Source organism: Achroia grisella, unplaced genomic scaffold, assembly GCF_030625045.1.
Source record: "Achroia grisella isolate CSIRO2021 unplaced genomic scaffold, CSIRO_AGI_Agris_v1 utg109, whole genome shotgun sequence".
Taxonomy (NCBI): Eukaryota; Metazoa; Arthropoda; class Insecta; order Lepidoptera; family Pyralidae; genus Achroia; species Achroia grisella.
The window spans coordinates 7,525,272-7,549,945 of NW_026712573.1; the positions used below are offsets into that span (position 1 = coordinate 7,525,272).

The following is a 24,674-nucleotide window of genomic DNA, read 5'->3' on the forward strand; positions in this document are numbered from 1 at the left end:
GATATAGCAGTGTGAGGTTGTTGCTAAAGATAAAAAGTAATTTCCTGATATAATTTTAGTACTATCTATGTCAATTTAGGAGTTGACGCTGTGTATTTATTGAACCTATTTAATCCCATATTAATTGTATAACTTGTATTATAATTTCTGTATATTTTGTATATTAAAAACTGTGTTAATTCCAACAATTGATTTTAATTTCTAACAGGATACCCGAAATAAAATTAAACAGTGAACCATAAATCTTGGTTTATTAAAATTTCATATTTATAACTTGCATATAATATAAATTTCAATTTTATCAGTTTATTAAATAAATTTTCAAAATTCCTGCATGCTTACTGTCTATATATTACAATTTTAAAGCTTCAGCATAATAAAAATAACTTCATACACCAATCACACCATACAAAGTTATGACTAATCTCATAAATATTCGTTACTAGTGTATTTTGTGATGTGGGATTTCTTTGGAGGTGCAATGTTGACACCAAACTTCTTTGCCAAGTCTACAAGTTTTTCATTATCATACCCTACCTCCTCCTTGTAACACCTTAGCATGAGTGGCATCACAGTATCCAGAATGAACTTAAAATTTTTCTGTGCATAACTAGAATCATTACCTAGAGAGAGCATAAGGCGAGACTTGAATATAGCATGGATGCATTCATCTAACACATCCATCATATCTTTTGTAACTAATTTCAGTCCAGTTTTCTGTATCATTATAACTGACTGTGCAAACCATACTGTACTACTTGATAAATCTACCCATGTTTCATTTATAATGAACTTAGCTAATATAAGGCCCAAATTTTCCATTTGCAACAAGAATTTATTCACTCCAGCTTTGGTATGCATATTAATTGGAGTCCATTTATCCTCTGACACTTTTGTTTTCATAGAATCAAGTATTTTCTCTTTATATTCTTTCAATGCCTTAGTTATTGGACTTCTAAGACAGCTATCCATCTGAAACCGTAGATCTAGACCAAATTCACAAAATAGCATGCACTGATCTCTCAAACTATCAACACATTCTAATACTGAATCTAAAGGGCACTGTGGAGTAAATATTTCCTTTATAAGTCGACTCATTAGAATCCTAAGTTGCATACTAGCCCAAAGTATGAATGCACTAATTTTATTCTTAGGGAATAATGTAATGAACTCTGTTAAGGCATCACTCAGTGAGCAGAAAAATACTTCACCCACTTGCTTCACATAAGTGTTTATAGACCCTTCTAGTTGCACTCCCTTGACATGCACTTTAACAGTATGACTGCATATTGCTAAAAATAAATCACATGCTTGACTGGTCATATTAAACTTATTAAGTATTAAAACAGGGTGACGAGAAGACCTAAGGCCTCCCCTTGGACTCCAATTATGCGTAACATCCAACTCCTTCAACAGTATCTCAATCAACAACTTCTGCTTTTGTTCAATTCTTTTCAAAATTTCTAGCCTCTGTGGATGATCTTTATATTCTTCACTGTTTAAATATTTCTGAGCTGATACCATTAAATCATAAGTTTTTTGAAAATGTCTCTCAACAATCAACACATCTAACTCCTCTGTGACATCAGCCAACCATTCTGGGAGATTGGGTATTTGTGGAGATGGCAGCTCCTCAACTGATAAACTAGGAGAATCCAATGACTCCAGCTTAGGTTTGTCTTGACTCTCCTTCTTTTTTTGTTTAGAGTTCTCCTTCTCAATATGCATTTTCTTAGCTAATTCAAACTTATCAAGCCAGTCTTTTTTTATTGTAAGGCTATTGCATTGGAAAACCCGGGTGTCTGGGAAAACTAATAGTTTGAAAGCTTGTTTCACATTGCCCAAGTCGCGTACATTCACTGCAGCCAAAGTACTAATGCGATAGCTGCATTCAAATTGGTACCTAGTGGCACCCCGTCTATTTGATATCCAAGAAGTCAACATAAGGCAATCATTGAATAAATATACATGCATTCTCTGCAGTGCAGTATTCTCGTCCGCATCTATCTCCAACAAATCACCTTCGTGAAGCAAAATTCTATCTGGAATGTCTAACAAGTTCATACAACCTTCAACTTTCTCTGATATAAGAATTAATTTGTTTTTACGTTGCTCCTCAGCCTTTTCTGCTTCTACATCGTGATTCTCAAGAGATTCATGGGATATAGTATTCTCATTACCTAAAATTGACGCGTGGGATAACGTAGTAAGCACCGTTCGTTGTTCACTTAATAAATGGGAGAGCTTATACATTTCAGCTTCCAGGTGGGATATTTCGGTTGCAGTTTCAATGAACTGCATGTAATTTTCGTAAACATTTTTTTTGAGGGCACTAGCGGTTTCGTCGGATAAAGTTTGAATCTTCTCCTGCTGCTGCTGAAGCTCCTCCCCCCCGACACAAGACTTCGCTAATTCCTTAACGAATCGCTCGGGATTGAATTCGCGAAGCGCAAATTTTTCCATATTAATGTCTGACATCGTTTCGTAGGTATATTTACAATATTAACGGAGAAATATTCGTAAAAAATCTATTTCTCTCATAATTCGATAATCGAACAACAAGACACTTAACCCATTGAATACAAAATTTCAAGCACAGCACAGATTATAGCACCAATGTCAAACAAGCTAGAAAAGTTTAATCAATTGTCAAATTACGTTTCGTTTCTAATCGAGACAGCTAACGTCATTTGACTTTTGTTGAAGGAAAGAATGAATCGATCAATTTAATATTTTAAGTTCCAATAATTAATAAAAATCATTATGTTTTAGAGAATTCCTCTTTTAGATTGTAACTACATAAAAAATCCAGAATTATTGTTCTGAAATAGCACTCCAGTTCTATACCTGCTTAGACTTGACCATTGCCCTTGACAATATTTATTTTTGTCGTTTTTGCATATACACATATTTATTATATTTATTGCCGACACATTGTTACCAATGAGACAAATTAGATAGGTAGATAATAATAAGGACGGCTTCGGTGATTCAGCGATTTAGCACACCGCTTTATTTCCGATAGTTGCGAGTTCGATTCCGAGGACCACAGATACGATAGGGCGATACTAACATTTGTATTCAGCAGTATGATATTACTTACATTACAGCTTGTAGTGGTTAGGTGTTTGTTTACTACGAATGTATGTTTGCATCGTCGATGTCGTGGTGAACGCAACACTTCATATACTCTCATTACTTTCACTATACTTGTAACATCAAATCAAAATATCTTATAATATAAATAACTAATTCATGAGTAAGGACATTTTGATATGCTTAGTATTAGACCTATTACAGACTCTTATATATACAAAGTTGCATGTGATGTATTGTATAAAACGGGTTCAGAGGCCCATATTCGAATTCAGGGATTTTCGATCGCAGTAGGGGTAGTAAATGAAACGAAGCTATGACACTCTCAAATAAAACACTTCTCTATATTAACAAATTGTTTATATAGTACTTTTTATTACGTATTATGTTTTACAATAGTAATATTCATACACACACTTAACTTAAAATTATTAACTGTACATTACTAATGACACTTCATTCATCCTAAATCATTAATTACAAACTTACAATGTTTTATTAAGATCTCTTAATATAAATATGGCAGTAATAGTTAATTGAAAATATATACCTACTTCAAGTACGCATCCATAGAGAGGCTTTAAGGTTGACTATTTTGAAATCAGTAAGTAAAATAAATTACAAACTGAGTTTATACGCTAATGATTTAAGTAGGTACCAAGAAAAAATAATTATGTATTGCTACTTTCTATACTGACTTGCTTGAAAATTCACGTTAGTAATTCGTATTAATACATTTTTTTTGTTCAATCTGTTACCATTACTGCGTATTGATTACGCCTTCTTATCGATGATTTCGGTTTTATTAGTGTCGTCTTTTGCGGCGACTGCTGGAACTGCGTCGTTAAGTACTTCAGATTCGGATTGTTCCTTGGACTCGCTCGCATGACTGGTCTCGTTCGTATCGTCCGACGTGGACTCGCCGCCGCCGTGTCTCTTGTAACGATAATAGCGAGTAGAGGCCGCCACCGATCGAGACTCGTAGCAGTTGACCAAAGCATCTCCGTTATAACCTGTTTATTATTGGGTATATTTTATTAATAGGTAATTTTATAGTTAGTTTATCATATAAGACAGCTTAAATGGGAGCGAGTCGTGTCATGGGTAGGTACTAGACAACCGATACAATTACTTAGATTAATACAAATGTTTGTACCCTGTGAGGAATCGAACCCGCGACCCCAGGTGCGGTGTGCTGAACCGCTAGACTACCGCAGCCTATATATAAATATCTGCATTTACCAGTGGGACAGGTGCAGACAGCAAGATGTCTGCGGGCCATGCAAACAGCGCCAGAGCCGCACTGAGTGTTTCCGAGACACGGGTCCACGCAGCGGTAACCCACGCACGCCAGGTTGTCCGAACACTGCGAGTCCAACTCGCATTCACCCTGAATCAAAAAATATATCACCCACAGGATTAGAAAATTAATCAAAACACTATTCATTGCAAAGGCGATCGATCAAAATGGGTATTAGTGCCAATTAAGCCAGTGCTCAGCCTGTAGCAAATACTCTCATGCGGCCCATAATTTGGATTCGGTTCTTAAGTCTCAACACTTACACATCAATAGATACTATTCATCACGCACAAAATAAAAAAGATTACTTAAAGTACGTAATATTATATTATCTCTGCTTAAAGATTTAAAAACTTTGTTATTATGTTTCCAGATAGTTTTCAGTGGTTTCTCTGTAGTGGGCCCGTACTCCCGTAGTATTTGGTACCATTGCTACTAGGTTAATCCAGCACAGATGGTTATAGTAAAGAAAAGAGAAATCCGCCACTATTGTATTATATAACACTTAAAAATATATATTTTTATATTAAGTACTTAAAAATTCTATTTTTATTTATTTTAATAAAACCATAAATTACCATCTAAAACTCACGAATTAGGTGACATTAGTAATAATGTACAGACCTACACTTTATCTAATAGTAAAAATTGTCTGCGTGAGTTAGACTGATGTACCATCAGTCTCACTTACTTCTGCTGCCTTGTAAGCTTGCTTTGTACGATATGTTTCGGTTGTAGGGTAGATTAGTGAATTAACAGGCTAAGAGGCATAAAATCTTAGTCCTCTGGAATAGCAACGCTTAAAATATATCACGGGCATCACATGATAACGTGATATCCGTAATCGTTTTCATGTATACAAGCCAAGTTTATCATATACCTACTGTCACGTTTGCCGTCATATTGGTTTTCATTCCAATTACATAAAAAACGAAACGGAATATTTGTATGTAGGTATATTACCAACATCTATTTGCCTATGACATTAAATAAAGTATATCTACGTCCCGGAACACAATAGGAGCAAATTGCGAGTTGTTTAAACAGTTGCTTACAAAATAATATGTGAATCATTTTAAACAATAATATTATGATTTCAGTATACCTGAAAACAGTTTCATTATTTTGTATTACACTAACCAGTACCTACAATGTTTTTATGCAACTCTTGTAATTGGTATTCGCCAGCATAAAAAATATATCTATATTTACTCGGTAGATTCGAGAGTAGATTATCTAATTTTGTACCCCTCATTACTTATGAGGGTCTCTCACCAAAATGTTATTTATTGGACATATTTACATACACACCCCTTTTAGTTTTCACCCTTCAACCCCATATTGCTATTAAAAATAGGGTTTAATGGGAAACCATATTTTTAATAGCAACATTAGTACTTCAATTTATATGGCAAAACAAAATATATATTTTTAATTAATACCTTCTCGCAAGCTACGAGTGCGTTCCCGATATATCCAGTAGGGCAGGTGCACACGGGCCGCTCAGCGCCGGTGCGGTCGTGTCCCGGAGTACATTTCGCATTCGCGCCGCAAGGGTTTGGTTCGCACAAGTCACCTGCAAACGGCACATAGAATGTATTATCTAAATATAAATAGCATTATACTCGTATACAGCTCTACTCATTACTCATCGACATCTACTTTTAAACTACTTTGAACTGGTTAAGTAGTACATTTGCTATATGCGAATGTACCTTGCGTACTTTTTAGGCTGTCGATGAAATATAAATAAATATGACATTAAAGGTTGTAAAAATGTCTAATACCAGCCATGGTAGCAGGTATTAAAAGAATAGAAGCCAATTGCACCCGTACAAAACCGGGGCGGGCTGCCCCGGTTTTGTAAGTAGTATAATATAAAATCAGGTACATTATAGTACATAATGTAATATAATGTACCTACCTAATGTTATATACGAAGTACTTACGAGCTTCGAAAGGCCTGCAGAATGTGAATGGATCGCCGGTCATATTCCTAGGGCAGGAACAGACGGGGGTCAGTCCACGGAGGTTGCAGTCCGCGTTCACACCGCAGGCGTTCAAACAAGGGTTGATGCAAGCGTTGTATACACAAGCGGGCTTGTAGCTTGGGCATTCACCGTCCGATGTGCACTCAGCTGAACAGATGCGGTATGGGTCACCGTGGTAGCCCTGTGTAATTATTGTTATACTTATCTAGCAAGTAGAATACGTCATACAATAAGAGTATTAGTTGTTTGGTGTATTTAAGTGCAACTAGGTACAAAGCCTGATATATTGACTGATGTATCTATATTAGCATAATTAAATTAATATATATTCTGTAGACACTCTTTTAAACGTTAGAGAGTAGGTTACTGAAATGGCAATCAAGCCGACAACTACACCTGATTAGAAGTGAAAAACTCCACCCATTTACATCAATATCGAATAATATATAACATAGTATTCCTTTGGGCTGCTATTTCAGGGAACCAGTACCTATATGCCTCTGAATCAGAAAATTACACCGAAACTTAAAAAAACAAGCTGCTAATCGGCGGTGTGACAGTGACTTTGTACAAAGTCTACCTCGGCAAAATATCGTACGGTTCTAGAAACTTCTTCCGAATTAGTGGGCACGACAGGATTCTCGTGTCACAATTTTAATTACCATACTCCTCCGAAACGGCTAGACCGATTTTTATGAAATTTAACATGCATATTCAGTAGGTCTAAGTCGGCTACTATCTATTTTCCATAAGTGATAAGGGTTGTCCACCCTAACATTTTTTTTTATAATGTGACATTTCAAAACACATAGGTACTTAACTTTAAGTTTTCACCCTCTATCATCAATCCTTATTTTTAATAGCGATTTTAATTTATAAGTATGGTAAAACAACATTTGGGGGGTCAATAACTTTAGTATAATATGTACGTACCCTAGGACACTTGCAAATAGCACGATGCGCGGCAACAGTTTCGCAGTCGGCGTTGACTCCACAATCGCTGCATGGACTCACACATTTGAAGTCCCGGCACGATTGAGACCCACCACATTCTCCGTCCGATTCACATTCATGCCGACAGCCGCTTAATGGACTGCCCTATAAATAACAACACCATCAATGACAGCCTCGCTGGTCTAATGGCTTAACACACCGCTTTACTTCGTACGGTCACGAGCTCGATTCCTCGTATGATGCAGATATACATTCTTTTGTTTGTTGAGAATTTGCATTTGGGAGATACTCGCATACAAAACATATGTTCTTGATCCTTTTATATAATTAAAAGCTTTGGAATATAGATATCCATATCCATATTTTATAAATTTTATTATCAGACCCATTTTTTAGATTGCTCTAGCATAATGATACATTACAGAGATTATATATGTCCTCACTGAATGTTAAACCATATTGTATCCATTAGTTTTGTGATACTTCTAACTTGTTATCTAGATTTTATATCAGATTTACTTTGAGATATATGACTATATGTATATATTTTATTTATACTCTTTATTGCACCAATTACAAATAAAAAAACAGTTAATAATATTAATATTAACTGGTACAAAAAACGATCTTATTGCTAAGCAATATACATTGTAATGTACTTACTCTGTATCCTGGCAAACATGTGCATATGGCCTGATTGTTAGCGACGTGGCACTTTGTGTTGAGTCCACACGGTGACGGGTGACAAGCTTCCTCTGAAAACAGGAATTTAATGATATAATATCATATTTTGTTTTAACATTGTATATGATAGGTATAATAATTATGTCTAGATTCATCAATACTATGTATACTAAGTATAGTTTCTTTCATGTTTACATGATTTGGAAAATATGTTTTTGTTTTTAAATAATCTCATTTGCTTTTCTCGTAGGTACCTAATGCCACAAATACTTATAAACACTAAATAAGTCTATGCTTAAATTATTTCAATCATCAATCAATCCATGTTCAAAGTTTTATGAACTTACTATACCTACATAGTATAATATATAGCTTACCAGGATCAGCAATTCGGCAGACTGAAAATGGATCCCCTGTATAACCTGCAGGGCATGAACACACAGGGACGTGGTTCCGAGTCTACAAAAATAAGTGAAAATAAACATACATTACTATCCACACTCCTTGCTAATATTATAAATGCGAAAGTATCTCTGTCTGTCTGTGTCGCTTTCACGCTAAAACTACAGAACCGATTTAAATGAAATTTGGTACACAGATAGTCTAGACCCGAAGAAAGAAAATAGGCTACTTTTGAATGCGATAGAAGGGTTATAAGAGGTTGAAAGAGTATGGAAGTGTCGTCATTTTTGAAGATGAAACGATGAAACTTTTTCATTTGGCTTTTATTGGGTTAGGTCATTAAATATTTTTTTCATTATTTGGTCAAGGTCACTATTTTCGCGGACGAAGTTGCGGGTACAGCTAGTAATATATATGTAGCTATGTTTTTAAATACATACCTACATAGATGTAGTTATATAGTACCTATTGTTTTTTGTTTACATAATATAATGAAACATTTAGAAAAACTCTTATAGCAAATTACATTGTGGTTAAGACTATAGTAAGGGAAACATAGTATGGAGATATAAAAATACACTCAAAGTAATTATGGCGTGACTCGAACTATTACTGTGGGGAGATTCGAAGACAGGACCTGTCAATGTAAGTAGAAATAGTATATATCTAGCTAATAGCCCACGTTTTAAATTTCATTTATACCTACATATTAAAATAATCTAAAAATTCAAACGACATTGTTAAATTACTTTATATTGTCATTTACTGGTTTACCTCACAATTTGCGTTAACACCACAAGTTCCATCGCAAGGGTTCACACAGTGCTGGTTCACACATGTCTGGAAGTCACGACATTCGCTACTGTCTGAAAATAAATAGATACCAATTTATCTAGTCTCAAAGTAAGCAAAGCTTTTGTTATAGATACTAGACAACCCATAGAATACATTTACTAAAATACATTTTTTCACTCATGAATACAAATGTTTGAATTTTGCGCGAGATCGAAGCCGTATTCATAGTAAGGAAGGCGGTAGGCTAACCAGCGATTTGTCATTTATTATACACTAATGTAGTTTGTTTGAAGACTGTAATCATTGGCTATAAAATATTTTTTTGAAATCTAGCTAGACTTCAAAAACATAATTTTACTTTTAAAAAAAAAACACTATCTAAGATTAAACAAATTGTACGCTACAAGTGTCACATAATGCACGTTTGTTACAAAATAGAATTACATGCTGCAGTAATGCAAAAATACGTTAAGTACCTCCTATAAAAGTCTCGCAGTATATATACTCACCTAGACATTCAATTTTGATACACTGTGACAATGGATCTCCCGAGTATCCAGCCAGACAGGCGCACACTGGCCTCACACTACCGTGTATGCAATGAGCGCCCACACCACACGTGTGTGGACCGCAAGTCACCTGGTTATCAGAAATGGACCGCCCATGTTCGTATAGATTGCGACCGTAGTAACTTCGAGGATAGTAGTTCACATAACGGTTCGCTGTAACAAATAGAAAAAAAACATTATTTTTATGTTCCTGGTATGGCAAACAAGGTGACGGCAAAAATAAAGTAAAGCGACAATCAAATCGTCACTTCTGTTAACAAAATAATTCATAATATTAGATTAAACTATAGCATTACATAGTTCTATATTAATATCTATTTAGTGTACTTTTATCATCTAGTCTTATATTATCTAGTCTTATCTAGCGTGTATGCAGCATCTATATAATTTAGCTTTTAGGCATATATAGTGTTGGATTACAAACAATCCAGTTTTGTACTCAACTACCCGTTCTTAATCAAATTCATGTAATGCATGTGATGACTGTGGGACTTCTCAGGTATTGCCATACGTAAGACAGAAGTAATACCATGACTGTGTACCCTGCTACATATTTCATTGCCATATCTCATTCTTTAAGCAGACATATAGCTTATGATAAATTAAATGTGTAACCTTATTTTTAATTGTTACACACAAGTAAAGGATAATAGTATGCCAGATCAGTAAATTGCTAGCTATCACTAGCAATTTACTGATGCACATCCCGCGGTCAGAGGCATTGTCAACAGTGAATGTCACGATGAACACAACACTTGACATGCCTTTATTTTATTTAATAGGTATATACGTATCCAAAATACCAGCCTTTCGGATTAAATCACGATAACTAGATATGAAAAGAAATACTCTGCTGTCCAACAAACAATTAGGACTGAATTCCTATTAAAAAGCGTAGGAATCTATAATAACATTATCTATAAATTGAACTAAACGCATTGACTATTCCAAGAACTTCACTTAGCAATTAATAAAAAAATTGCCTATTATTTTCCATGGAAAAAGAGCAGTCGTATACTTCATTATTTTGGTCAAAAACTAAACAGTTTAAATAAATATGACGCTTTAAATAAAAAGCGTGTATCATCCACGCAATAATAACATTGGCATTTATTGTTATAAGATACTTGAATAATATCCATAACGACAAAAAATACAATGATTGATTTAATTAACAAAAAGTCAACAAGCTCATAATAACATAGCTAAAAAATGGATATAGAACAAAAAAAAAATTTATGAAATAAAATAAACATCACGATAATCCGCCCACCTTTTAAACAATTATACTTAATTAACTCTTTACACCTACATTAAATAAATATGCATAATCTAAATACATAATCACACTTCGTTGTGTAGACATCTGTATGGAACAGCGATGATGACCGAAAACAATATGGCGGACCTTGGACAATGCCTACTGTGCTCCCACAGCCATGGTCACGTTGATGACGTGGCAGATGACGCAAAACAGACAACAATCCATAGAATATACAATATCTATAGGTGGCTTCCCAATAATATTCGAAAGTGTAACAGTTTAAAAAAATACTCTAATGACAAAAAAATAAAACACGATCTACCTGATGAAAAATTATTACCATTCCATATAGACATAAAAATAATGTAGATAAAATACAATGTGACGGTTGTGGTAGATCTCATACATTACAATTCCTGAGAACTACGGTTGTTGACTAGGCTGTTTTACCACCAGTATACAATAATTTGAAAATCACATAATGACGAGCTGTACGTGACACTGTTCAGGTATCCATGTGTATAGGCGAAACTTACCATTTGCCATGAAATGGGCTTGTTTGCCATTCCAATTGCATAAAAAAAGTTCTCAAACCAAAAATATAGTAATAATGTGATTATTTTGTATAAATTTTATCTAACTCCACATAACAATATACAATTTTATCAAATAATAACAAAGTCATAAAAACATTATGAGTTACGAGCTATGGATATCCAGCTATCATTACGTGAAACCATATTGGGAGCCAAATAACTCACCATATATCTTTGAGTGTGAGAAAAATATATTAAAGTATATTTTGCTGAGGTAAAAACTTTGAACAAAGTCCTCTACGTGTATTTGAAATATAGCAGTAAAATTAAGGTTATGGAGGCAAAGCACTGTAATCCTTTGGAATGGTACTTTATCAGCAAGTACCAAAGTAACCTTATCATCAACAGATATTCATGGCCAAGTTTTTTATAGACTATAATGGATTGATGCACTCGCCTGCGCTAACGGTTCACCGGCGGGGCACCAATGGAGAATCATAAAATGAGCATGAAGTCCGTCTGTTAGCCCATCATGACAAATGGCAATTTACGACGATGGTTTCTAGCACGAACCGTGTGGGTCAACTTGAAAAGGTACATTGCTAGCATTGGGATTATAACCAAGATCTTCTCAGCAGAAAACTCGTAATATGCTTATGATGGTTATTCCATGAAACTATTTGAACGTCAGTTGCTGTTCTGAGGATGGGTAAAGGAAATGATTGATGAAAGAGAACTATCCCAATCTAACAAAAATATAAATGGTCATGTCACCGCTATTTGAACAAATGGACAATTAGAGCAAAACAAAAGAATGTAAACTGTAAACAACACATCGCCCACATTATACCTGTCCTTCTATTAAAATGGACGGAACTAAATCTTTACTTAGATATACATAATCGTTTTGTTATAGATAAAATATGCGAGCGTAGGACGCTGGATGATTCCGCGTGGTTAAGTTATAGTGTCAACCTTGGTTAGCGAACAGGTACTGTGAATTATTATACGGTTTTTATGTAAATAAAAGAAATAATAAAATCAATACTATGTTATTGCAAAGATAAGTAGTTAGACGACTTACAGTATTGTAAATACTAGAAGATCTCTCTTTTTTTGATTTATCATCGCACATGTAGTATTATCAGCAGTGATAATTTTTTACTATCGGTTACTTGCACCTGGCAGCTTATGTACGTAATAGGTAAATAAATCTTGTACTCGCAGTATAATTATCTAACCACAATCTAATGCAGTTCCTAACAATCCTCATTTCAATGTCAGTAGTATCCCATATAAATAAAGTAAGTCTAAGCAATAGTTTAATATTTAAATACCCATATAAGAAAAAGGGCTAAACAACCGCAAGTTGGTGCCGGAAAATGTACCATATGCATTATAATAAGAAATTAATGTGCAACATTAATTTCTTTATTATAATGCATAAGGTACATTTAATTATTGGCAAATGTCTAAAGGTGAAGCGACAAGTCGCGGAATATTTGTTTAAGAGCTTATGCGGTATAAAGGATGTTAATATGTATCAGTATCATTATTACATTATAAGTAAAATATTGGTTTTATGTATTCTCACATATGTTAACTCAATAATGGTAAGTTGTACCCACATTTGTTTAATAGATCAACAGCCAAGTTTCAGGCTCATTCTGCTTATACTGAAACGATATTCTGAATAAGAGGTAGATCTAAAAATTGTGGCAATTCAAAATATTTAAGTTTATTCAATAAAAATTATTCCTATTTTGTTCTACGTTCATATACATTCTACGTTCTTGTATTCAGGAACTATAAAATTACCTGTATTGTAGATATTTAAAAATTTCCAAAATAAGTAGGTCATCACGAGAAATCAAGAGATAACAGACTACATCTATTAGACAAGTACTTACGTCGTTTAGTTCAATCAATATTTAATTTATACAATGTTAACATACAATTTAATAGTATTGAGGTATGAAATATTGTAGATACTATTTTGTTACTATACTCCAAAGAAAAAAATACTCTTTTGTTTTCTTAATTAACGAATCTTCTATACCTACTTAAACGTAAAACTTTATTCTATTGTTATTACAATATAACTATGTTTTCGTATAATTATAATACAGAACAGAAAAATAAAATTCTGAGCGCGCCGGTTACGATTCCACTCTATACGATTGAAAAGTAAAAAATAACTTTTTAGCTAACGAAATATTTTTAACATAAAGTTTTATTGACGTAAGTTTACTCACCCTCAACGCCAACCTGTAGGAAGCCGATAAGCACCACTTGTGCTAATAACAGTAACCTGTCACCCATCTGAAATATAGAATGATATATTATTATTGGATATCAACTTAGAAATTCTTTTTAGAGTTATAATATTAAACTTTATATATAGTATAGTAGATATTGAGACAAGATAAACTTGCCTCTATATCGAAGAATATCAATATCAGGCACATTACACGGGGAGACATATGTACATGTTATACGGCCTATACTACGCTAGTCTAGCTTTTTAGCACACTGGTTTACTTCAGATGGTCGGCGCCGGTTCGATTCCTCGCAGGGTATAAAACACGTCTGAGTGTTTTCTACGTATTTTTAATGGATGATAATGGAATGGTGCTCCTGCCTGCGCTAATGGTTTACGCTGGCGGGGCACCAGTAGAGGATGATAAGATGAGCATGAGGTCAGGTCAGTCAGTCTATCGTGACAAATTCACCTGGAATTGATCACGATGGTTTCCAGGGAACCGCGTGGAGATCAACCTGACATTGGTACATTGCTAGCAATGAGATCATCAGTCCACATTACTAACAATCCCCTTCCCCCTGTTTTCTATGTATTTATAAAAAAAATATATCGAAGTATATGCAGTTGTCTAGTACCCATAACCTAAGCTCTGCTTAGTGTGGGACTAGATGGCTTTGTTAATAGTCCGGGGATATTATTGTTTATATAATAATTGCAATGAGTTCATCGCGACCTAATGTGATAAGTCAAAAAAACTTAGACAATTTGAAATGGCCATAGAACTTTCAAAAATAATCTAGACTGCAAAAATATTACCAAGAGATCGCTACTTACAATTATGTTATAAAATTTGTTTAATACTCAAGAGTGGTAATTTATCTATTATAGTCACTTTTATAAACGAATTCAATATCGAGGTACGTTCCTGATTTTTCAGTCGAACAACCGTACATGAACTCACTATTTATTGTATAATGTTCAGACACCATGAATAGTCTGACATAAACAAGACTCTACCTGGTGGTAGAGTAACATAGACAATACATTCTTTGAAAACAAAATACAAACCTAAATTATCATTGAGTATTTATACTTTAAGGCTATAATCTATTTAAAAAATATATATATTTCTATTATAATTGAACCAGTGCGCAACAGACCAGACCGCCAAGCCACCCCGGGTTGGCGTTCACTTAATAAAGATAATTAATTGATATAAGACAGAAAACGGTAAATTTAGACTGACTTTGGTATTTGCACATGTATCTTGTTAGTGTATTTATTATATTATTTTTAGTTCGAAATTGATGCACAACAACACAATATTAACATTTAAAAATAATTTACGTTTGCAGTTTCCCGCCAAAACTTCACTTCACAGATATACAACACAAAATACACTTACGTTGATTACTCGTCTGTGTTACAAAGAGGAAAACAAATGTATGAATAATGCACAGCGTCCTTATACCACCTCTGGCGCCTACGCTCCTACCTACCAATGTTACCTTTGCTTGTTTTACTTCTTGTTTATTTCTTATACAGTTTTGCTGAGAATATCCAATCAAGATGCTTTTAATTATTTATCTAACACGTAATCACTATTAGATAGCTAAGTATAATTATAAAAAAGACTAAAAATAAAAATAAATTATTCTACTGGTATATGCTGAGATGATGTTTAATAACACGTAAGTATTATTTCATCATTGCATAATAAGTGAGTGACCTAGAGCGTAGAGTGTGGAAACTCAGACGCTAAAATACTGTGGAAGGGAATTGGAGACTTAAATAATAATTACCAACGGATACTTACTCATATTTAAATATAATTTTAATAAAATAATTAACATATGTATTGGTTTTAATTTCTTTTAACAACTGAGTCTTAATAAAATGTTGATTGGTTACCTTTCCCGCCTTATTGGGACATTACAACTTAGCAAGCGAACTCAGTAAATGACGTCATATACGTATATTCGCGATAACACCAACCGGATATAGTTATTTGTCATTTTCTCAGAAATTAGTAAAATAGGTACGTATATATTATTAAAGATGAATTTTCGAGTGTAACCATTTTCTTAAAAATAATTGAATTCTTAGAGATAATTAAAATAAGAGGTAGCTAAGAAAATATTTTTTCCCCGTTGAACTTGTTTACTTGACTATAAGACTAATATCAAATATAATATAAAGTAAAATACCTTAAGCAAAAAATTATAAGTTTAAAATAAATGTGAAGTGAGATAACGACCCTGAAAGTGGCAGTTATCCTAGATAGAGTAGTTATACCGACATTTTAAATTAAATAGGTAAGTATATTTACTTTCGTCTCTCGAGTTAATTTGCTTGGTTAATAATAGTTCCATCATTGTAAAGTGACAAAATTGAGACACATAATTTTAGTGTGACAAATTCACGAGGAATTTACATGATGGTTTCCAGGTGGAACCAAGTGGATGTCAACCTGACATGGTCCATTGTTGGCAATGGAGTTATCAATCCACATTACTAACAATCGTCTGTCCCCCCGCTGAAAGATTTGACTGAGTTTTCCAGGCACCTGATTTTTTACAGTCTACATGTGATAGTACCACTTTCGAGCTAGTGAACTTAGTATTTACATTTTAGATAAACAATATACAAACTACAAAGTAACCAAAGTTTCATGTAAAAATTATAAAACTAAGATGCTGAAATCATTTATATACAGTATAGACACCTCAACGTTCATCAATTGTTTTGGTTAGAACTCCTCAAATATTGGATATCGTTTTAAATTCCCGAAAATTCCTATACAATTATCCTATTCGCATACTTACATAGATTGTAAATATTACTTAACGAAGAACTAATAACCACTAATATCGTGTTATGCTATTTTTATCGATTGGATATGTACGTAGGTGACTATATCGTCAAATATTTAAATAACAAACTGTTGCTAACAGGATTAACATATTAGCAGAAAATTTGAGAACACACGATATGTATTTTCTTGATTTAATAGATTAAATTAATAGGTAGGTATAAGTCACACACAGTACTAGTAAACCTACGCATTGGCGCACCTATTATTCATTCACATTCAGTAGAAATTCGTGAAAATCTTTATTAACACAGTACTATTACGCTGGATAGGTATAGGGGTAAACCTATTGTCCTCTCTCGGATTCATTTTTGTTTTGGTGTTTATGTCTCCTTCAACGGAGATTAGTCTGATTTTTTTATGTCGTCTACGTTTAACCTCACGACCTTCCGTTTGTAAGTCGAGGTAGTAAACCACTAAATCACAAGTTTTTAGTTCTTTATTTTTATAAATGGAAAATATGTCATAAAAATGTTTCGATGATAGTAAAGCTCAGGAGAAATAATGATCTTAAATACCAAGTTTAGCATAACATTTTGGTAATGAACATCCAAACAGTCTAATTTTTTCAGCGCCTGACTCACTTTATACATGATACGGCCCACATATCGATTACGTAAGATACCAAATGTTACAGTAGCAACTCGATAAGGATATCCATGAATAAAGTAGGTGATTGGCATAGAATTGTATTAAGTTTAGTCAACTATGGCACATCCTACCTAATTACATCATGTGATTATCCACTTAGTAGCACTTTATGTTAGATCAACGAAACTACTTAAGTATATTGATAGATTAGATCTAGATAGACAGTAGAAATTAACAACTGACAGTTCTCATAACAAGCTGTTGTCAGGTGTACCTACCTTCAATTGGTCCCACTTAAAACCAATAAAAAAATTTTGTGCCATGATAGAATTAGTTCTCTTTAATTAAATCTCTTGTCATGGTACACCATGACAAGAGATTTTTATACATAATTCCAACATGAATGCCTGAACTAATTCTATCATGGCACAAAACTTTTTTATTGGTTTTAAGTGGGACCAATTGAAGGTAGGTACATGCTACAAAGCTTACATGCTTTAGTCATATTTGAAATATATAAAAAAACATATTGCACAGCTACATTTTTTGTTTATTATTTCATCCACTTATCAGGAGCTTGGATCTACCCTTTTAATCCTCTTGCAAACCTTTTTCACATTAAAAAGTAACCTATGTCCTTTCTCAGGATCTAGTCTATCTAAGTCTGTTTCAAATTTCAATTTAAATCGGTTCAGTATTTTTGGCGTGTAAGCGAGACAAACAGATAAAGTTACTTTCACATTTATAATATAAGTAAGGTATTTAATAAACTAACCCTAAAAAGACAAAGAAAAAAGTTTAATCGTTCTAGCTTCCACAACCACACAAACAGCAAATTTCCACAATAACTTTCATTCTCTATTTTATTTTACTACCCCCCTCCCCCTAAGAGTAAACATTTTACAAACATTGAATATCATATTTATTGATATTTAAACAACAGCCTAAAAATGAGTCTCAAACTTCTAGTTTTAAAAAATGACGATTCTTCCATACAGCCTACCATTGCAACCCCCTTACAATCCTTTTTTCACATTCAAAAGTACCCTATATTCTTTGTCCGGGTGTAAACTAACTGTGTACCAAATTTCATTTAAATTTTTATTTTGTTTTGGAGCGTAAGACTGACAGAAAGACAAACAGAGTTACTTTCACAGTTATAACATTAGTGGGGTTTTTAAAAATCTACCCCAAAAGAACCAATGAAAATAGTTTCATCGTTCTAGTTTCAAAAATTACGAATTTACATAATAACTATCATCCCCTACTTTATTTTACCCCCTTAAGGGTAATTTTTTTACAAACAATGAATGTCATATTTATTTATATTTAATCAACAGCCTCAAAAATAAGTTTCAAGCTTCTAGCTTCAAAAATGACGATTTTACATAAAAACTTGCATCTCCTATTTTATTTTACCCCCTTAAGGGTATTTGTTTTTACAAACAATGAATGTCATAAGTATTTATATTTAATCAACAGTCTCAACAATAAGATTCAAGTTTCTAGCTTCAAAAATGACGTGTTTACATAAAAACTTGCATCCCCTATTTTATTTTACCCCTTGAGGGTAATTTTTTTACAAACAATGAATGTCATATGTATTTATATTTAATCAACAGCCTCAAAAATAAGTTTCAAGCTTCTAGCTTCTAAAATGACGATTTTACATAAAAACTTGCATCCCCTATTTTATTTTACCCCCTTAAGGGTATTTTTTTTACAAACAATGAATGTCAATGTATTTATATTTAATCAACAGTCTCAACAATAAGATTCAAGCTTCTAGCTTCAAAAATGACGTGTTTACATAAAAACTTGCATCCCCTATTTTATTTTACCCCCTTAAGGGTAATTTTTTTACAAACAATGAATGTCATATGTATTGTATTTATATTTAATCAACAGTCTCAACAATAAGTTTAAGCTTCTAGCTTCAAAAATGACGAATTTACATAAAAACTTGCATCCCCTATTTTATTTTACCCCCTTAAGGGTAATTTTTTACAAACATTGAATGTCATTTTTATTTATATTTAATCAACAGTCTCAAAAATAAGTTTCAAGCTTCTAGCTTCAAAAATGACGATTCTTCCATACAATCTTTCATCCCCCCTTTTAACCCCTTACAACCCTTTTTTCGCATTAAAAAGTAGCCTATGTCCGTTCTCAGGGTCTAGACTATCTGCATACCAAATTTCATTCAAATCGGTTTAGTAGTTTTGGCGTGAAAGCGAGACAGACAGACAGAGTTACTTTCACATTTATAATATTAGTTTTTGTCGCAGCACAAAAATATATTTTTATCGTTTCCGTACAAATAATAATTTTACAGTATTAATCTACAAACCAACATTTTGTTTCTTACAATCAGCTAAATAATTTAAATAGTTCCATAATATATGGCATAATGAAAAGGTCATTTATTTTATAAAAAAGACAGTTAGTTTTTATTTTAGTGAAAAATAAGAAAATTCTATTTTGATACAACAACCATATATTTATTAATACCTATACTTTATTAATTTTGTGTTAATGCTTTTTAAATAAACACCCACACATTATTTCTGTATAACCTACAAAAATGGGTAAATAATTTAATTTCGGATAGTGCCACACCACAACATTCTTTAAAAAATGTAAATAATAAAATTTGAAGAAATTGTGATTGTACTGAACAACTTAAAAAGAAAACTTAATAGTTTTTTTTTAAGTTGTTCAGAACAGGGAAACAACATTTGACATTTATTATTATTTAACATTGGATATTGACTTTAATTTTTGTAATTTATATTGTAAAACTTTAAGTTGGGCTAAACTGGGCTTGTATCCAGAGCCGTAAAACAAATTGATAAAAAAAATCGCCAAATTTGTCTCGCAATCGGCCAATTTCAGGTTTAAAGAAAAAACACATACACACGATATACGATTTTATCATAAAAAAGTGTCAAAAACAATATTTTCACTAAACGTCAACGTCATGTTTCCGGCAAGATCTTTCGTTTTACATTATGTTATCTGTGGTTTTGTTCTCTGTGATGGATACCTTATTGGCGCAAACGCACGCGATGTGTTGATTGGTTGTTAGCTAGTGAAATGAAAAGATGGCGAATGGCGCAAACGCACGCGATGTGTTGATTGGTTGTTAGCTAGTGAAATGAAAATATGACGAATAAGGATTCAACCGCATAAAGATAACCTTGTATTTCCATTTTGAACCCCTTACAACCCTTTTTTTCGCATTAAAAAGTAGCCTATGTCCATCCTCGGCGTCTAGACTATCTGCGTACTAAATTTCATTTAAATCGGTTCAGTAGTTTTGGCGTGAAAGCGAGACAGACAGACAGACAGACAGACAGACAGACAGAGTTACTTTCGCATTTATAATATTAGTAAGGATTTAGACGATAACTAAAATGAATATTTTTTTTTCCAAATTTTTATATTACAGGGATAGCGAGCGATAAGACAGGGAGGGACCCTATAGAATATATCTAGCAGATAAGAAAATATTTTTATAAAATATTTCTTTCTCAATTTTATAAATTTAATTCCAAATAATTCAAGGACAATAATCTGTATGTCCTTTTATCTGTCCTTCTATCCTATGCAAAATTTTTGATACTTGGTGCAAATGTTGTCTGTAGGTATGTAATATTATGTTATCTGTGCTGTAGGTATATGTATTTAGAATAACGTGATATTGTTAGCTAAATTATATCTATATAGAATAAAATTTATAATTTCTTCGATTTTTCTTTTTCGATGACTTCTTCGACGACAGTTTTCCATATTCAGGAACTAAAAATTATAGCTCGAATATCAATGTATAAGGCAAAAGTGTATCTGAGCGTGGCCCCTGTGTGCTAAGGCTGCTAATCGTGACGATGATGGTTTTGTTATGGTACAGAAGAAGAGGCGCACAAAAAGGGCCAATCGAAACCATTGTGGCACTGCAATGTACCTACCTGTACTGCCTACACTATGCCACTATCAGGACCAGGACATTCTCGACTACATCCTGACCAAGAGTGCCTGAATTTGTGAGAGTGATGCAACTAGAAACCAGTAACCATACCAGTAACCATATAATTCAAGCTTAGAAACTCTGAAGTGAGTGGTGGACCGGCGCTATAGTGGCAGATTGCCAGAGTGTGGTGACCACGAAGAAAATATTATTATTTTATTTTTTTTTTATTTTCTATATATGTTAAAGTCCTTAAAGTCTCTATAATAAGGGCCAATATTGTTATATAAATTTTTTTTTTATATACCACTTAGGTGGCAAACAAGCATACGGCCCATCTGATGGTAAATGGCTACCGTAGCCTATGGACGCCTGAAACACCAGGGGTGTCACATACGCGTTGCCGACCCTTAAGAAACCTTAATATACCCTTCTTGAAAACCCCCATGCTGTAGTCTCTCGAGAAAACCTCGGCAGGTAGTTCATTCCACAATCTAAGTGTACGCGGGAGGAAGCTCCTCTGAAACCGCACTGTACGAGACCACTTAGGTTCCAGCGTGTGGGGATGAATTCCCTGTCGATGGCGAGCGGTGCGATGGTAAAAGGTAGCCGTAGGCATCATGTCAAACAATTCATCAGAACACAGTCCATTGTATATTCGGTAGAACACACAAAGCGATGCGAAGTCTCGCCTCAAGCTAAGTGGTTCGATACCGTTAGAGAGATTGGGATCATCGACAATTCTCATAGCACGTCTCTGAACCGAGTCAAAAGGACCGAGCTGGTATCCAGGTGCTCCTGCCCAAAGATGAGAGCAGTACTCCATGTGCGGCCGAACTTGCGACTTATACAATAGAAGTCTCTGGTTCGCAGTGAAGTACCGCCTCGCTCTATTCAGCACACCGAGCTTCTTGGACGCTAGCTTGACCTTTTCTTCGAGATGACTACGGAACTCAACTGTGCTAGAGATGTCGACACCGAGAATCCCAATGCTCTTAGAGATGGTAATGGACGTGTTCTGGAATTGCGGAGCCACAGCAAAAGGGGTTTTCTTAGCGGTGAACGCGCAGGCTTGTGTCTTGGTAGGGTTGAATTGAACTAAGTTCAATCGCCCCCAATCGGAGACTCTGGTGAGAGTACTCTCGATTTCAGACACAAGCTGTTCGCGCTTTGACTCCACAACGGAAAGAGGGATGTTCGCACGGCCCGTGTAAGACGCGTCCCCAGTACTGTCATCCGCATAGCAATGAATGTCAACCGTAGTTAACAAATCATTAATATGCAGCAAAAACAGTGTCGGGGAGAGAACAGTAGGTCTACCACGAAGTGCAATTCCGAAATTTCGGATCGATATTTCGTGTGATTCGTACCATGAAAAACGTTCATTCCGAAATCGTGCCCGAAAACGGAGAATATCGTTTCGATCGTCCCAAATCGTACCATGAAGTATCCGTTCGTACGTTATTATGACGTTTTGACAGCACGTTTATCGTGATTTAAAGTGCGAAGTAGACGAAACCTAAATAGTTAACTTTTTACTTTCGTAAGTAAGGATTTTACGTATATAAGTGCTGTAATATATAAAAAAGTGATTAATTAATAATTCAGTTAATGTGTTACAGTGAATAATGTGATAAAAGTTAAACTAATTAGTGTTTTTAAATATTATTGTGTTCAACGTAACCTACAACTTAGCATTACTTTATTTTGATTTAGTTTCATTATGCCAAGATTGGCTGGAATTTTAGAAGCCCTCAATGAAGAAGAAATTGAAAGACGCAGGTTTAAAAGAAAAATGCGTACTAGGTACCTCCAAAGATCCATTCCCGACTTCGAGTTTGTATCTAAATACAGACTCAGTCGGGAAGTCTTCGAGAATCTTTGTCAGTATGTGGTACGATTATTACCCCTGCCTAAAAATAGTCGAGCAATCGATCCAATAACCAAAGTAAGAACTTATGTACATTTTGTAGATGAAAAAATTTAGTATTTACCTATTATTTAGTATTCCCATATCTATTTTTTTTCAGATTCTCACTGCATTAAATTTTTATGCCAGTGGTAGCTACCAGGGTGCAGTCGGACAAAATTTAGACACCACTATGGCTCAGCAGTCTGTCTCAAACTGCATCAGGGATGTAACAGATGCCCTAAATACTAAGGAAATTTATAAGATTTCCTCAGTCCAGGGAAGACAGGAACATATTGAAGAGAAAGTAAGTTTATGTATATTAAATATGATTAAGATTTAACTTTATAGAATTTTATGCTCTTTGTCGATTTATAATACATATACTATTGATTTAGTTCAGTCAACTATTTGTAGCTGTAAATTTATAAATGATATTGTTGTTAATTTCAGAAATCAGCATAAGTTAATTGATGTTTAAATAATCAGTAGTTTATATTTCTTTTTCAGTTTTGCTACACAGTATGGTATCCCTGGTGTTATAGGATGTATCGACAGCACCCATGTAGCTATAATTCGGCCAACAGTCAATGAAGAGAGATTTTTCAATAGAAAACTACCACTTATTAATTACCACTCTTTAAATGTTCAAGTTGTAAGTACAGTATTTTATGTAAAATTTGCATAGTGTATAAATAATTCTCAAGTTATTCATATTTGTCACTATCTGCAAATATCTTTATAATGTTTGTCCTATTTTTTAGATTGCTGACAGTAATTTAAAAATTATGAATATTGACGCCTCTTATGGTGGTGCCACTCATGATGCATTCATTTGGGAGCATAACGAGATCAAAGATCATTTGGAGAGTCTTCAAGGAGAAACAACTTATTTGCTGGGTAAATAAATCGTAATTGTTAACTTTGTAGTTGTACTACATATAAAATTGGTGAACAAACAAGAATACAATGTTTTGTCATTCCTTTTCATTATTAGGATGTCATAAAAGATGATTATAGATTGTATTTCAGTATTTTTTATGTTAAATATTATTAGCTGATATTATATTGAATAGTCTATAAGCTATCAAGTGCATTTATCAAATTCCAAGTCTCACAGTTAAGTATGTTTTCTTTTCTTTCAGGTATATAAAGATTAGAAGAGAGCCATACGTTCTATTGTTTGTATTGTTCTATGGGTTCGAGATAGTCATTACATCAAGGCTTTAAAGAATCAAATATCCTCACCGTTGCCTCACAGTACATTTATGAAATATTATGTATACAAGGAAAAACTTAGATAGTTTCAAGAAACTTAAAGACTGTACAAGTAGAAACTTATGCAATAAAAATATACTAATTTTACCTAAATGCTGTTAAAATTGATATTAAACAAATGTTATGTAAAAAAGCCTATTATAGGATAGATGAATTCATAGATGACAGCAATATAATAAGTTTATTTGAATAAATGATTTTCT

General features: G+C 33.7%; 2 protein-coding genes and 1 pseudogene across 5 annotated transcripts; 1 reads left to right on the forward strand and 2 right to left on the reverse strand.

Moving 5' to 3' along the window:
* Nucleotides 1-250: 250 nt before the first annotated feature.
* LOC131846214 (exocyst complex component 8) lies at nt 251-2,572 on the reverse strand. The gene has a single exon (XM_059195466.1). It carries the CDS (start codon nt 2,476-2,478, stop codon nt 427-429), a length of 2,052 nt encoding a protein of 683 aa, XP_059051449.1. The 5' UTR covers nt 2,479-2,572; the 3' UTR covers nt 251-426.
* An 877-nt stretch (nt 2,573-3,449) lies between these two features.
* LOC131845904 (delta-like protein 1) lies at nt 3,450-17,645 on the reverse strand. Of its 4 annotated transcripts, none has more exons than XM_059195061.1 (11): nt 17,596-17,645; nt 13,847-13,913; nt 9,732-9,944; nt 9,202-9,293; nt 8,403-8,484; nt 8,005-8,096; nt 7,321-7,485; nt 6,346-6,568; nt 5,839-5,972; nt 4,339-4,486; nt 3,450-4,109 (listed from the first exon to the last, which is right to left on the reverse strand). In XM_059195061.1, the coding sequence occupies exons 1-11, from the start codon at nt 17,638-17,640 to the stop codon at nt 3,871-3,873; spliced, it is 1,500 nt and encodes a 499-aa protein (XP_059051044.1). In that variant the 5' UTR covers nt 17,641-17,645; the 3' UTR covers nt 3,450-3,870. The 4 variants fall into 4 exon arrangements, with proteins under 4 accessions (XP_059051044.1, XP_059051052.1, XP_059051059.1 ...); XM_059195069.1 differs by lacking the exon at nt 17,596-17,645 and adding an exon at nt 15,260-15,348; XM_059195076.1 differs by lacking the exon at nt 17,596-17,645 and adding an exon at nt 15,202-15,270.
* A 2,536-nt stretch (nt 17,646-20,181) lies between these two features.
* On the forward strand, nt 20,182-24,367 carry LOC131845768 (putative nuclease HARBI1; annotated as a pseudogene).
* The last annotated feature ends 307 nt before the right edge of the window (nt 24,368-24,674 follow it).

Excerpts from the sequence above, each read along its gene's own strand:
- LOC131845904 (XM_059195061.1), bottom strand. The coding sequence starts at position 17,640 with ATGGCACAAAATTTTTTTATTGGTTTTAAGTGGGACCAATTGAAG. Across the intron at positions 6,569-7,320 it reads CTATTTGCAAGTGTCCTAGG|GGCTACCACGGTGACCCATA; the intron begins GTACGTACATAT and ends ATAATTACACAG. Across the intron at positions 5,973-6,345 it reads CTGCAGGCCTTTCGAAGCTC|GTGACTTGTGCGAACCAAAC; the intron begins GTAAGTACTTCG and ends TGCCGTTTGCAG.
- LOC131846214 (XM_059195466.1), bottom strand. The coding sequence starts at position 2,478 with ATGTCAGACATTAATATGGAAAAATTTGCGCTTCGCGAATTCAATCCC.